Genomic DNA, 14,406 nt, shown 5'->3' with positions numbered 1-14,406 from the left:
CTGGGTGATGTTTCAAACCAGGGACACTGGTTTGAGATTAATTGTTTTGGTGGTGACTTCTGTGAAAGAAGTCAAACGAAACAGGAGAACCAGTGTGACAAGGGAAATTGATCAGAATGCCTCTGGTTTCTGCCAGAGGCATTCTCTCCCCCAGCCCAAATCCTGCCCCAGTACAGCACATCAGCACAAGACAAGTTGGTGTAACACAGCCAGCAACATGTTCTGTGACCTCTCAGACCAGATAATCCACTCACAGCTGGGTCAAGGGTGCACATGGCTCATCTATTTCATACCCATGCTTCCGATCTTTACTAAGCATTTTCTTTATTCATGGAAAAAAAAAACCCAAAACATTTTAATCATCTGTACTTCTGTCTTGTGATATTTCTGACAGCTCACCTGGGAACTGGATGAAGGCTCTGATGTACATTTGGGAGCCAAAAAGCTTACTTAGTGTCTCAGTGAATTCCATATGCATTGTAAGGAGGGGAAATGAATAGGAAGCTTTAGTTAATAGATACCTCAGATAAAAGTATGAGTGCATCTGATCACCATAGCAACACAAAGAGATTGCAGGCAGAGGAAGTGTCACTCGCCTGTGTCTATGCCTTGACCTGCCACATAAACAGCAGCTTTCACACACAGATGCTTGCCAGCAGGGATACAGACCTGTGTACACGTCGCAGCCAAGCACGTACACGTTCTGTTCACATTTTCAGCTGTTCAATTGCACATAGTTCAATTGCACATAGTGCAATTGAAGGGGAGGGAGTGTTGATCTGCTGGAGGGGAGAAAGGCACTACAGAGGGACCTGGGTAGACTGCATTGATGGATCAAGGTAAACTGTATGAGTTTCAATAGGGCCAAGTGTTGGGTCCTGCATTTTGGCCACAACAACCCCAGGCAACCCTATGGGCTTGGGGAGAAGTGGCTGGAAAGCTGCCTGGTGTAAAGAGACCTTGGTGTACTGATGGACAGTCGGCTGAATATGAGCCAGCAGTGTGCCCAGATGGCCAAGAAGGCCAATAGCATCCTGGCTTGGATCAGGAACGGTGTGGTGAGCAGGACTAGGGAAGTCATCCTGCCCCTATATTCGGCATTGGTGAGGGCTCACCTCAAGTACAGTGTTCAGTTTAGGTCACCTCAATCCAGAAAGGACATTGAGGTGCTGGAGCAGGTCCAAAGAAGGGTACAAGGCTTGTGAAGAGCTTGGAGAATATGCCCTGGGGCTGTTTAGTCTGGGGAAGAGGAGGCTGAGAGGAGACCTTATTGCTCTCTTCCAGTACCTGAAAGGTGATTACAGCAGAGCGAGGCTGGTTTCTTCTCACTGATGACAGGTGGCAGGTGACAGGATGAGGGGAAATGGCCTCAAGTTGCACCAGGGGAGGTTTAGATTGGATATCAGGAAAAACTTCTTTACAGAAAGGGTGGTTAAGCACTGGAATAGGCACCCCAGAGAGGTGGTTGAGTCACCATCTCTGAATGTGTTTAAAAACCGTTTAGATGTGGTGCTCAGGGACATGATTTAGGGGTGGGCTGTTAGAGATAGGGTAGTATGGTTAGGTTGCAGTTGGACTTGATGATCTTTAAGATCTTTTCCAACCTGAGCAATTCTATGATTCTGTGATTCTATAGTCAGCTAGTGCATGCAGACACAGACATGAAGTCTCACATGAATATTAAAATGGACCACCTGTGTCCAAACTCATAGCTGGCGTCTATTTACATAGGTGAACACAATTTTTAGCTTGTTAACACGGGTATGGATTTGCAGAGGGAACATGAGAATAGTCACACAGCAAATATTCCACTGCACACAGCCACTTCTCCTGTCCTCATGCAGCACTTGCACACCCAAAGTGCTCAGAAACGTCTGCTTGTTTTCTTTTCAGTGTGAAGCTGCTCTGCCCCTAGGCATATTGCTTGTGCAGAAGACATACACACATGCAGCCCAAGTGTATGTGGGAATTCTGTCGCAGACACTTTGGCTCTGGCTGTCAGAAGTGCTGAGCACCTGCTGCTCCCATTGACTTTAACAGCTGCTGACGTGAAAATTAGGCCCACGCTGTCTGTTATGCAAAAGCAGTTTCTAAGCAACAAAAATGATATTCTGTGTTAAGGCAACAAGCGTTAGCAGGATAATCCTAGGTAATTCCAGACAAGACCTAAATGGGCGGAAGGATGGATGGACTGAATAATAACAGTGATAGACCAAGTAACAGTAATAGAAATAATAAGGCTAATCTTATTTCCCCAGAAAAGAGAAGAACACTATAAGTAAAATACAACAGGATAAACTTGGTGCCAATTGCCCATATAAAGATTTGAGCAACTTAAATTTGGCTTATGCCCTAAAAATAGGCTCTGGTAACCCAAGCTTTACTAACCTAAACCAGGGTGTTTATGGCCTTAAGTATTTGTCCCTCACTCTGTGTCACCATTTGGGCACAGATAAAGCTGTACACTCTGTCCTGTGGTGAGGGCAGAGGGGAGCAGCTCTGCATGCTGTTCTGGCAGCACCATGCCATGGGAAGACCCTGTCCATGCACAACAGTGCCAAACCCAAGCAGTTGACAATGCACAGCCTGATGCAGTACAGCTATGGCCTTTTGGAGTTCAATCACTTCAAGGAATTAAACAGAAATTAACCTCCAATGAAATATGCACATGTAAGGTTACCGAAGGGTTTTAAAAGCCAAGAACCTATCAGCTCTACACAGAAGCTGAGGCCTCAGGCCGTACTGGGGGCTCTCAGGATATCCCGGAATAGAGTGACTCTTTTTTTTTTTTTTTTTCCCCGCCTTTTGACTAACTCTCAGAGCCGCATCCACCTCCCGCCAGCCGCTATGCTTTCCCTGGGAGAACTCCACCCTTCAACGCCACACCCCGCCCGACCCGCGGCGAGAATCTCAACACCCCCGCAGCCCCACACCACGCCCCCCTCCCCCAGAAGCCCCTGCGCTGATGGGGCGTGGGGTGCGCTGGGTAACGCGGCCTCGGTACTCCCGGAATCCCCAGGGAGAGGCTGTGCTCTGTGCCTCAGTTGGACTGCATTTCACGCAGCGTCCCGCCCTGAGTCTCGGCACAGGCGGTGGCGGCCCTCTTCCACCTGCGTGCTGGGAAACAGAGTCCCTACGGAGCAGTTCTCGCGTTGCCGGCCGGGCGCGAGACTACATTTCCCATCACCTCCCTCCAGCCCCGTCCCCGGAGCCGTTCGGGCGCCATTTTGTTTCGTGTTCCAACCTAAGATGGCGGCCGGGCGAAGAGAGTGAAGGTTGCGGCCGCGGGGTAAGGGCCGTCTCGCCGAATGTCTCCACTCTCATAGGGCTCCTCCCCACCGGGGGCCGCCCTCGCCCGTCCCCCGCCCCGGGGCCGATCTAGGTCCGTCGAGGCGAAACCGGTCCATGGCCAGGAGGCGGCCGAGGTGTTCACCGCGGCCCCCATCGCCATGGACCTGCGCACGGCTGTGTACAACGCGGCCCGCGATGGGAAGCTAAAGCTGCTACAGAAGCTGCTGGGCAGCCGCAGCCGGGAGGAGCTGGAGGCGCTCACAGCAGGGCCCGGTGGAGGTGACGGCCCTGGGGGTGGGAGCACTCCGCTGCTAATCGCTGCCCGCCACGGACACCTGGAGGTGGTGGAGTATCTCCTGGATCACTGTGGGGCCCGCGTGGAGGAGGGCGGATCTGTCAACTTTGATGGAGAAACCATCGAGGGGGCCCCGCCGCTGTGGGCTGCATCCGCCGCTGGGCACCTGGGGGTGGTGCGCAGCCTCTTGGATCACGGTGCCTCAGTGAACCAGACCACGCTGACCAACTCCACACCGTTGAGGGCCGCCTGCTTTGATGGGCACTTGGAGATCGTGCGCTACTTGGTTGGAGAGCGTGGGGCTGACCTGGAGGTAGCAAACCGGCATGGACACACTTGTTTGATGATTTCTTGCTACAAAGGACACCGGGAGATTGCACGTTACTTGCTGGAGAAAGGGGCTGATGTCAACCGCCGGAGTGTGAAGGGGAACACAGCCCTGCATGACTGTGCAGAGTCAGGCAGCCTGGAGATCCTGCAGCTACTGCTCCGCTCCAAAGCCCGCATGGAGAAAGATGGCTATGGCATGACTCCTCTGCTGGCTGCCAGTGTCACCGGGCACACCAATATTGTAGAGTATCTCATCCAGGGAGGGCTGCAGCAGGAGGAAGAGGATGTTGCAGAGAACCAAAATGAGACCTGTGCTTTGGGTGGGAGCCATCAGAGGTGCTGCAGTGCTGGTCAGAAAACTCATGAGGGTTGCGACAAAGAGCAGCATGAGAGATGTTGTGCCTCAGCTTCCAGTCAGGATGGCCAGCAGGTTCCTAACGTGTTCTGCACTCGAGAGGCTGCTGTGGAAGCACTGGAGTTGCTAGGTGCCACATTTGTGGATAAGAAACGTGACCTTTTGGGAGCCCACAAGTATTGGCGAAGGGCAATGGAGCTTCGATACGAGGGTGGGCAGTACCTGCCTAAACCCGAACCGCGGCAGCTGGTGCTGGCATACGACTATTCACGAGAAGTAAGTTCGCTGGAGGAGCTAGAAGCCTTGATCACTGATCCAGACGAGATGCGCATGCAGGCACTGCTCATTAGAGAACGCATCTTGGGTCCTTCGCACCCAGACACTTCCTATTACATTCGCTATCGAGGGGCCGTCTATGCTGACTCAGGCAATTTTGAACGCTGTATTAACCTATGGAAGTATGCTCTCGACATGCAGCAAGGCAACCTGGAGCCTCTCAGCCCTATGACTGCCAGTAGTTTCCTTTCCTTTGCTGAGCTTTTCTCTTACGTGCTTCAGGACCGCTCCAAAGGCACTTTAGCTACCCAACTGGGCTTCTGTGATCTCATGGGAGTACTGAGCAAAGGTGTCCGGGAGGTAGAGAGAGCACTTATGCATGGCAAGGATCCTGTAGTTGACTCGGCACAGTTCACCAAGACACTGGCCATTATTCTCCACCTGGTCTTCCTGCTGGAGAAGGTGGAGTGTACCCCAGAGCAGGAGCACCAGAAGCGCCAAACTATCTACCGCCTCCTGAAGTGCAGCCCTCGAGCCAAGAATGGCTTCACCCCTTTGCATATGGCTGTGGACAAAGATACCACGACAGTGGGACGATACCCAGTGGGCAAGTTCCCATCACTCCATGTTGTTAACTTGCTTCTCGAGTGTGGGGCTGACCCAGACAGCCGTGACTATGACAACAATACCCCGCTGCATGTTGCTGCTCGGAATAACTGCCCACTGATCATGAGTGCCCTGATGGAGGCTGGAGCCCATATGGATGCCACCAATGCCTTCAAGCAGACCGCTTACGAGCTGCTGGATGAGAAGCTGCTCACCAAAAGCATGATGCAGCCCTTCAATTACATCACCCTCCAGTGCCTTGCTGCTCGTGCCCTGGACAAGCACAAGATTCCCTACAAGGGCTTTATCCCTGAGGAGCTGGAAGCCTTCATTGAACTACACTAGAGTGGGAGAGCTGAACTCCCAAGCCTTTCCTGGCTCTTATTGCACCCCCAGGAGGTAGTGCAGCCTGAAATCTCAGGCCATCTTTGTCTAGGTGTCAAAGGCCATTGTTGTGCTGAGATTGGCTGCAAGCTTTGTCCTTACCTGTCACCATCAAGCTGGCATGAGCGGGGGTAGGGAAGGAGAAGGCTCAAGAGCTCATGGCTGTCCTTCATTGCCACCTTCAGGTACTAGGTATCTCCACAGAGCACTGTATCCAGAGAAGGCTGCAGCCCCTGCCCTTTCCCATACGAACCATCCTATCCTCAGGAGGAAGGAAAATGGAGATCCCTGGGACCTGCTGCCTATCCCATTAGCTGAATTAACACAGGATTAAGCTTTGGAGCAGCTATATGTCACATATGCACTCTAGCCTTTTCCATCCCAAATACTGAACAGTTAGGAGTGCAAGAGGGGAATTAAGTATTTTCCAACTAGTTCTTTCCCTGCCCCCTCCTCAGACTTGATACAGTACTGGTCTAATGGCAAAGTGGCTTATTCTCTGCTGAGGTAGTTGCTTTGCATGACAGTAGGGCTGGGTATGCTGATTTTTTTTTTGTTTGTTTGTTTGTTTTCCTTTTTCCTTGGTTGGCCATGTAGGAATTGATGTTAAAGGCTTGAGATTTCAGTGATTGTGCATAAACATGGGTTATTTTTTCTCTTTTAGAGCCAGGCCCTATCTATGCTGCAAGACTTACTTCAATCCAGTAAGATATAGTAAGGTCAGTTCTGGTTACAGTTTCATTGGTAGATGTTGATATGAATGGGGAAGAAAACCTGTGACCTCAGAAACAAGATGCTAATATGAAATTCAAGCTGTTGCCTTGCCCATTCTGCACACATTAACTCCCTTCCCCAGATGGGGTCCTTCAGCCCCAGAGCTCAGCAGGTGTTCACATTGAGCAGTACAGAATGATATAGCCAGGTTTCAGAGCCCAGCCTATACACTTTTAACCATCTCTGAGGATGTGTTCTGGCAAACCTTTTTAGGATGGAAAGTACTTACAGTGTGGGTGGTGCTCAGGATTTTTGAATTGAGCCAGTGAGTGTGGCATGTTTGTATGAAAGTAGAAGGAAGAAGAAAGAGGTGTAAGTTAAAGGCACCTTCTGAGATTATTGGTATCAACCCAGGGGGCTCTGTTAGTATCCCATTTTGAAGACCTACATGAAGTGGATTGTTAATATCTGTTTTTGGCTTCTGATTCTTTCCATATATTTACTGAGGATGGTGCTACATCAAGAATAGAATTTGAAATCTCCTCTGGCTACTGTTAGGCAAGCTCATTTCTCTAATTAGAATCTGCATGCAACTTTTTTTTTCTCTTTGAATTTGTAGTCTCGGGGTAGGTATTTGCCTCCATTAGCAGAACCCTTCTTGGTAAACATGATGCTGTTCCATCGGTTTATCTTCTTGGAGGAGGAGGTACTGGGCTTTGGCACCCTCTGGCTCTTTTTTTTGGCCTGGGCAGAATGGAAAGCATAGTTGAGGGTGAAGCAGCTGCCTCAGCTTTGAGAAATGTGAGGATTGGGAGTACAGAACCCTCGTAAACAGCCATGCGCTATATGCTTCTGAAGCTTCTCTATGTGTATTTATAAGCCAGCATGTCCCTTAAAGATACTAGAGATCTGCCATTACATTTTTGCAGTGTTAACTATAACTTCTATTTATAAAGTAAGGAGTTCTATCTTTTACTGAGATGTAAAGTTCAGATTTAGTTTTGCTGCATTTTTTTCCCCTCATTTTGGCTGAAACTTGATCTAAACTGCAGGAATGGAGTTTGTTAATTTGTGAGCTGATGAGTGCTCTTAACTTTAAATAATAAAACAAAAAAATGGCTGCTAGAATGTAAGTGCCTTGGACTTCTTGCTGGTAAGCCTCTATTTTCAATTCCTGCTTGTTTCCTAGCAGTGGTACGCTTGTGGATATGGTAATTCTGTTTCATTTCATCTGAATTTACTCATGGGAAGAGTTAATCTACACTGCAGATACAAACAGTTCCCGTGAGAAAGGATAACACTGATACTTGAATGATGTATCTTTATATACTTTGCTTTGTCTTTTGATGTAAATGAAGTGGGAAGGGATGATACTCTCTTGACTCAGATATTACCTGCCTTATACACAGTTGGGACAAACATGAAGAGGGGTGCGGTGTGGCTATCATCAATTTGTTTTTAAGCCCCAGAGCTATCAGTGGGAGATGAAAAGCAGGACAAAAGAATTAGTTACTGGAGTTAGTTTCACAACAAGGATTTGGATTTCAAAAATGCTTAGCCTTCCCTGGGCAGGACAGGAAAATATGGATAAAATATTTGAAAGTTTTTCCCCTTCACTGATTGTTCCTCAAAAATAATTCTCAATAGCTTGATCATTGTTGAGCATTTCTCAGCTTCACCGAGGAAACTGGGGAAAAATCAGAGGGTCACAAGCACGTGTATGTTCTCTTGGTGAAAACAAAGCTTTGGTGACAAGCTTCCTTGCCATGGTGAGCAAGAGCGAAGATGGCCCTGAAGATCTGGGGTGAGTGAACCTGGTGCTGCAGTTGGAATAGGGCTTTGCCTGTTACGTGGTAGTCACTCCTTTTGAGTCACTTGGCCATCAGTGCACAATAAGCTTAAAAAAAAAAAAAAAAAAAAAACACCCTGCAGGGTGTTGCATTGCCTGCTGCTTTGTCTTTCTGTGTTTCTCCACTCTAAGCAAACGTATTGTGACTGTTAAGGTTGTTTACAAACTAGACCAGCTTCCAACTGACCGGTTTTGCATAGTGTTTGTTTATAAGGAGCGTAATAAATGGAGCAAAAGTGATGTATATGCTTTCTCCAGAGGGGAGGGGCTGCCCTGGTGACTGCACAACTGCAGTGTGACAGTGTTGCAGTAATACAATGTCTATTCTAACAAAGGTGATGTAGAGAAGAGAAAATAGGACCTTCGTTACAAAGAATGCAGCCACCAGGAGAATCCCAGCAGGCTCTGTAAAGCATATATGACTTAATCCATTGTTATTGGGTCAGTGTGAGAAATAAAAGCCAAACTGTTTCAAAGCTGGAAGCCAGCAACGGATGGCAGCTCTTAAGCAGGACAGAGAGGGCTTTGATTTGTCCAAGTCCCTTCGTCTTGCACTAGGTCTTAGCCAAGGAGGCCTGGGAGGAGCTAAGCCTCCCTTGAGGTCAAGGGAGGGAGGCAGAGAGACATTGTATGAACAGACTCATGAGGAAAGAACCTATTACCCTCTGGGCACTCTGTTTGGATAGTACATGGCTAGGATGGCCTGTAGTAGTCCTGCCTGTTGGCTTCTAGACAGCATTGGCTTCTCTTGATTTGAAACATACCAGGCAAGTATTCAGAGCGACATGAGCACAGAAATATCAGCAGAAATACCCGGAATGGGAGTCACCTCCCCTGTATCAATTGCACTGGCCCTGAACGCTGTCTTTAATGAGCACTTGGTAGCTCTCTGGCTCTTCCAAGGGTGAGGAGTAGGGTGAACTGCCCTAGAGCTTGTGTGGACCCTGGAGCAGTGCCAGTAGACTCTGGAGTTTGCTGCTGTTGCTTTAGCTCTGCTTGGCAGAGGAAGCAGTTTGTAGACGCCTGGTGGCTTTGGTCTGACCTCTGCTGACAGAACAGGCAAATGGCCATGGCAACACCCATCAGGCTGAGCAAGCAGGTTGGTGCTATCCTTGCTTTGGAAGCCTAGAGGTCTGCCTCATAGAGCTATTGCCCAGATCCTGCAGAACATCTCCCATATCACTGGCCTTTCTCCACTCTTGTAATGCTCTGCTCAACACTTTCAGTTTTGAGTCAAACTTTTCCCTCAAAGGTGGTAACACAAATAGACGGAATAATCTCAGTAAAGCATATTTCTCTGTATAACAGCCAGTCTAGCAGGGCCTAATCCCATCTCTCAACTTTTAAAAACAGATAAAGGAGAACCCACAGCTTCTGCTTTCTCAAAAATTTTCCCCCTTTGCATTCTACCTTTGGTATTTTTTTTTCCCAAAGCAGAGTTTTACCATAAAGTTCTTGTTTAGCCTCATACCTGGTGTATAATCTTGGTCCTTTGAGTTTAACAGAGTTTTCTTAAAAATATTTTCCTTAAACCATGCCTCTAGGGGCATGTGGGAATTCTGTCTCACAAACAAAGCTTATCTCTTTGCAGTTTCAGGGGAGAACTGAGAATAGCGATCTCCTGATGCCTCAGCCTAGAGGCCTGCAGCCTCTTGGAAGTTTTTGAAGCAAGTTTCATGAATTTTCCCAGGTCTGACATGAGGCTGGGGGAAATGGTGCTGCTCAGCAGCAAGGGGAGTGTGCCATGCACACAAAGTAGGCACTGGTATGAACAGGCCATATTGCAACCATGAGCAAAGAGAGCAGCAAAAAGAAAACTGTGACCTTGCAGTGCAGAGCACCTTCACAGGAGGCCAAGTGACTCCCCAAGGAATCCTCTGAAGATTTTTCCTCAAATGACTTGGTCAGCAGCAGATTATGAAACATAATCCAGATGTGCCACCTCCCAGCCCCTTCCACTTAAGAGGTACAGACATACAGAGATATCCCCAGCTGTCCCTTTTCTGATTTTACAGGAAGCAACTGGAGAAATGCAAATATAAATTTATTAAAATTTATTTATAAAACCTTTCAGTTAATCCTCAGAAAATCAAGAAAATTGTATTCTCAGTTAAAGGAAAATAAGCAAATGGATAGTAGTCTTAGAAAGTGACAACCTCTTTGTAAAAGAAGGCAGTTTTCTCCCGTGCTCAAGAAATAGAGGCTATTAGGCCCCAGTGAAATCAGAATAGTCCCATTTCCAGCAGAATCTCTATAACCTAGGGTTTGACATGAAGAGTGAGTGTCTCTGGCTGACATTCTGCATCTCTGATTAAGCATTCTCCCTGGATTCTTCCTCACTGTCCTGTGGACCTGGGGCAGCAGTTTCCACATGCATTGTGTTGTGGTTCCCAATCTGAACCATTCGAGCATGTTGGATGATGATGGAACGGGCACCTCCTGGATCTGTAGTTGTGTAGTGCTGGCCTGATGGGAGATTAAGTGGTTGGGAAGGAGAGGGACCCACCTGAGCAGATGTGGGATGACCAGCCCGGGGAAGTGGGCGTGTGGCAGCAGAGACAGACACTGGGGGATGGCACTGTTGGGATGACTGGAGAGGCAGGAGCTGTTCCAGCAGCTGCTCTAGGCTTGACTGATTCAGCTGCATAGCTGATGGAGACATTTGGGGAAGGGAACCGAGGGTCAAAGCACCTAAATTCTGCAGTGTTTGGCAGTGATCCTGATATAGCTCTAGTTTCCTTTTCTGCTCTTGGACTTGCTGTATCTGGCACCACATGGCTTTCCTTTCATTGATCTTCTCGGGGGTAAAGGTGTTCTGCACTGTCCTGGCAAACACAGGAGAGTTCTCATCCAAGGCCACCAGCACACTGAGCATGCTGGGAATCTGACTCCGCTCCAGTGGGTTTTCCTTAGGTACAAAAGGAATGACAGAGTTGTGCTTGGAAGGTCGCTGGATGGACTCCATCAGAGCTGAGTTTGTTTGAAACATACACTGGTGGCACAGGAAGTTCTTGGTCAGCAGAAGGATAAGGAAAGCAGAGTTTTCCATAGCATCCTGAAAGCAAGTCAGCTGGTTGTGTCCTGCAACAAGGAAGTCCTCACAGAATGTGGCACCATTGGGAACCCCCATGTTCTCTAGCAGGTCCTTGATGCGACAGGCAATATGCTCATCTTCCCAAGCATGTAGAACAACAAAAGTGAAAAACTTTTTCTTTTCACCATTGGGCTCTGGTGCCAATGATGCTTCCACAGTTTTTAAAGGAGGAGGGCCAGTTGGAGAGGGAGATGAGTGGAGGGGAGGGGGAAATGGTACGTTGTAAGGAATGCTCTGAAGAGGACGGAGAATGGCTGAAGAGAAATAGGTTTGAGGAGGAAAGGAACAAACTGAAGTGGAAGCAGGTGCAGAGTTGGAAGTTCCTGCTGGAATGTAGGAGTCTTCTATGGGTATGCAGGCAGGACCAGTATTTATTGTCATTCTTGAATAGGGAAGACTTGTAGATAATTTCTGCTTTTGGTCTCTGCTTTCTTTTGGTACCTGAGGTTCTGCTATCACTGTGCTAGAAATATCATTACTCTCAACAGGTTGGCCCACAGCACCCAGTATGGGCAGCTGTGTTTCAACAATAGGGAGAGATAGACGAGAGGAACTGACCTGCAGTGTCTTCCCCAGATGGGGGACTTGGGGATTTGTGTCCTGCCTGGAATGACTGCTGGGGCTGCTGGCCCTGCCAGTTTCCTGCAGGCTGTGGCTCTGTCTCTCTCCATCAGGCTGTCCAGCATCACTGGTGCTCACTTCACACAGCCGACTGGACTGACAGGAAGGAGTCGGTGTGCAAAAAATAGCTGTTGGTGATTGACTGATCAGGAGACTGGTGAAGGAATCGGAGATCCCTGAGGATTGCAAGGTCTGTGTGCCTGAAAGGTCTGAGGTTTTTCTAATCTTCATTGGGGAACTTTTCACGGTGTTATTTGGGCTAGTCATACGGAGAAATCCTGTGCTCACATCAGATCTCAGTGTCCGAAACTTGCTATCTGAATCCACAGTGCTGATAGCTAAGCCATATCTTTCCTGATCTCCAACTGGGATGCTATTGAGTGTGTCTCTCTGAGCATCCCTGCTAGCATTGTTAGCAGCCTGTTCAGCTTTGACCACAGCTTCATGACTGCACAGTTTTTCATTTGCCAGCAGCAAGTAGATCTGTGCCAGAAATGCCATGGCACCTGCATCTAGCTGGGGGTGCTGTGAATTACCACCGTCTTTCTGCACTGCTGCAGTGCCTAGTTTGGTCTGATGGATGTACAGGGCTGCCAGGTTATCTCCCAGAGCATTCAGACAAATTCGTGCATCTGCTTCTTGTCCCAGAGTAAGTAGGACCATGGCTTGCAGTAATTTACTGCTGGGCGCAAATATTAAATGCTTCAGTTTATGTTTGAGGCTAAGGAGCTTTTCTGCTGGGACCTGGGATAGAATATTAAAAATGTCTTCAAAGCTTGGCTGGACCTCAGCACTCTGTGCCATCTCATCAACTGGTGACCAAGATGATGGACTGGAGTAGCATGAATGGAAAAAGCATATTACAGCATTTGGGTTCAAGGTTTATTTCCCTGCAGCACTCTGCAATGTCCTGGTTGTACTTCCTGTACCATGCAAGCAATAGCTTTTTGCAGCTCAGGGACTTGTCTCAGAAGTGAGACATCTCTCCTGAAGAATGGAGCAAATGAACCTATGAGAAGAACATGGGACAACACATTGAGAAACAATGAGGCAGAGAGCTCCCAGGCTCTCAGAGCTCTGATTTTTTTTTTTTTTTTTCCCACATTTACAGCTTACAAACACGCCAGTGCATGTGGCATGCTACACACATAATTCCAACTCTGTTATTAAGCAAAGAGTAAGTTCTTCACATTCATTTCACATTATAGACAACTGTTTTAAAGTCACTGCTAAATTAAGCATGTATTTGGGTACAGCCAAGCACTTGTCTCCTCCAGGGCCCCTCCAGCTGCTCTTTTGCCCTTTGCAGTGGGCAGCTGGGAAATAAAGTCCTTTCAAATCCCCAGGAAGCTCAAGAACACCCACACATCTGCTCTTGTGCTGTTTCATGTCACTGTGGACATTGGTTTGATTGGCTCCTTCCATATCTAATCCCTGGGCTCTCCTAAACTGCAGCACTCACCAACGCTGGCTGAGCTGGGTTAGGTTGAATAGCAGACCTGCAGCTCCACACACAGCCTGGTGGAACAGCTTTCTGTGTACATAGGAAACTGGGGTATTTACAAATAGCTCTCACTTGGGGAAAGTCTAAAATTTCAACTTTTTTTCGCACTCAGAAAAATTCTCTAATTGCCTAATGAATGAGCTCAAGCTGAACCTGAGGAAGTTAGTGGCTCTTTCAGCGAAAACCGATTTAGTGAAACAGTCGATGGGGGAAGGAAGGAAAGAAAAGGCCGGGCACCGAAAGAGCAGAGCAGGACCTTTGTAACTCGTTGATACCCTTCCGCCTTGTGACTCGGCAAAATGCTCCAAATGCCCCCAAACCTCTCGTGGCTCTTACAGCGCCCCTCCAGCCGCCACTCTCTGCCCCGATGTGGGGCCGCGATGCGCAGCGCTTCCGCGGAGCCGCACCACGAGCACCGCTTCCCCATCACACCCCCGGCTTCTCACCGCCACGGCACCCTAGATGTGTGGTCCTACCTGCGCCGCTCCCGCTCCGGACGCCCTGCGGAGCCGCCCCGTAGCCCTCGGCCCTGCCCCGTACTGCCACGCTCCCCCTTCTCGCACAGCCCGGCCGCGCCGAGCAGCGCTCCCTGGGACCAGGCCTGGGACCGCGGACGGGGCCTGAAGTGGGACGCTCCGCGCTGCCCCGGGTCTGGGGTCGTTGCTGCCCGGTGGGGCCTCCCGTCGCGCCAGGAAGCGGAGGAACTCGGCACAGCGGGGCGGAGCGGAGCGGGGCTCGGCCGCAGGGCTGGGGCGGAGCGGGCCCAGGGGAGCAAGGACGGGAGCGGCGCTCGCGGACCCGAGGCAGGAAGCCCGGTCTGAAGCTGCACTCCCCTCCCTTCCTCCCCCCGGCACCCCCCCCCCCCCCATCGGGCCGCCCGCTGCACTCGTCCTCGGCAGAGGATAAGCCATAACGCCGTGTGCTGTCACCCTCTGTAACAGCTCCTGGAGGTATTTAACGCAAGCCGGCAAGAGCACATCCACTAGAAGAATTACATTTTCTTATAGCGAGAAGCTTTTGGCATCACTCCTCCGAGCGTCAGGGGCCAGAGGTACGATGAGTGAGTGATGTGTGTGCAGCGTGGGGC

General features: G+C 49.3%; 3 protein-coding genes across 3 annotated transcripts in view; 2 read left to right on the top strand and 1 right to left on the bottom strand.

Moving 5' to 3' along the window:
* The first annotated feature begins 3,248 nt into the window (after positions 1-3,248).
* FEM1A (fem-1 homolog A) lies at positions 3,249-7,379 on the top strand. The gene has a single exon (XM_418271.8). The coding sequence runs from the start codon at positions 3,450-3,452 to the stop codon at positions 5,496-5,498; it is 2,049 nt and encodes a 682-aa protein (XP_418271.3). The 5' UTR covers positions 3,249-3,449; the 3' UTR covers positions 5,499-7,379.
* Positions 7,380-10,168: 2,789 nt separating this feature from the next.
* On the bottom strand, positions 10,169-12,635 carry TICAM1 (toll like receptor adaptor molecule 1). The gene has a single exon (NM_001081506.1). It carries the CDS (start codon positions 12,617-12,619, stop codon positions 10,412-10,414), a length of 2,208 nt encoding a protein of 735 aa, NP_001074975.1. The 5' UTR covers positions 12,620-12,635; the 3' UTR covers positions 10,169-10,411.
* A 990-nt stretch (positions 12,636-13,625) lies between these two features.
* The window catches only part of UHRF1 (ubiquitin like with PHD and ring finger domains 1), a 30,542-nt gene continuing 29,761 nt past the window's right edge, over positions 13,626-14,406 (top strand). The window contains exon 1 of the mRNA XM_046904732.1: positions 13,626-14,370. The gene's annotated coding sequence lies outside the window, so the exon portion shown is untranslated. The remainder of the gene's footprint in view (positions 14,371-14,406) is intronic.

Source organism: Gallus gallus, chromosome 28, assembly GCF_016699485.2.
Source record: "Gallus gallus isolate bGalGal1 chromosome 28, bGalGal1.mat.broiler.GRCg7b, whole genome shotgun sequence".
Taxonomy (NCBI): Eukaryota; Metazoa; Chordata; class Aves; order Galliformes; family Phasianidae; genus Gallus; species Gallus gallus.
The sequence above is the reverse complement of the archived record's forward strand: the minus strand, read 5'-3'. Positions and strand labels throughout refer to the sequence as shown.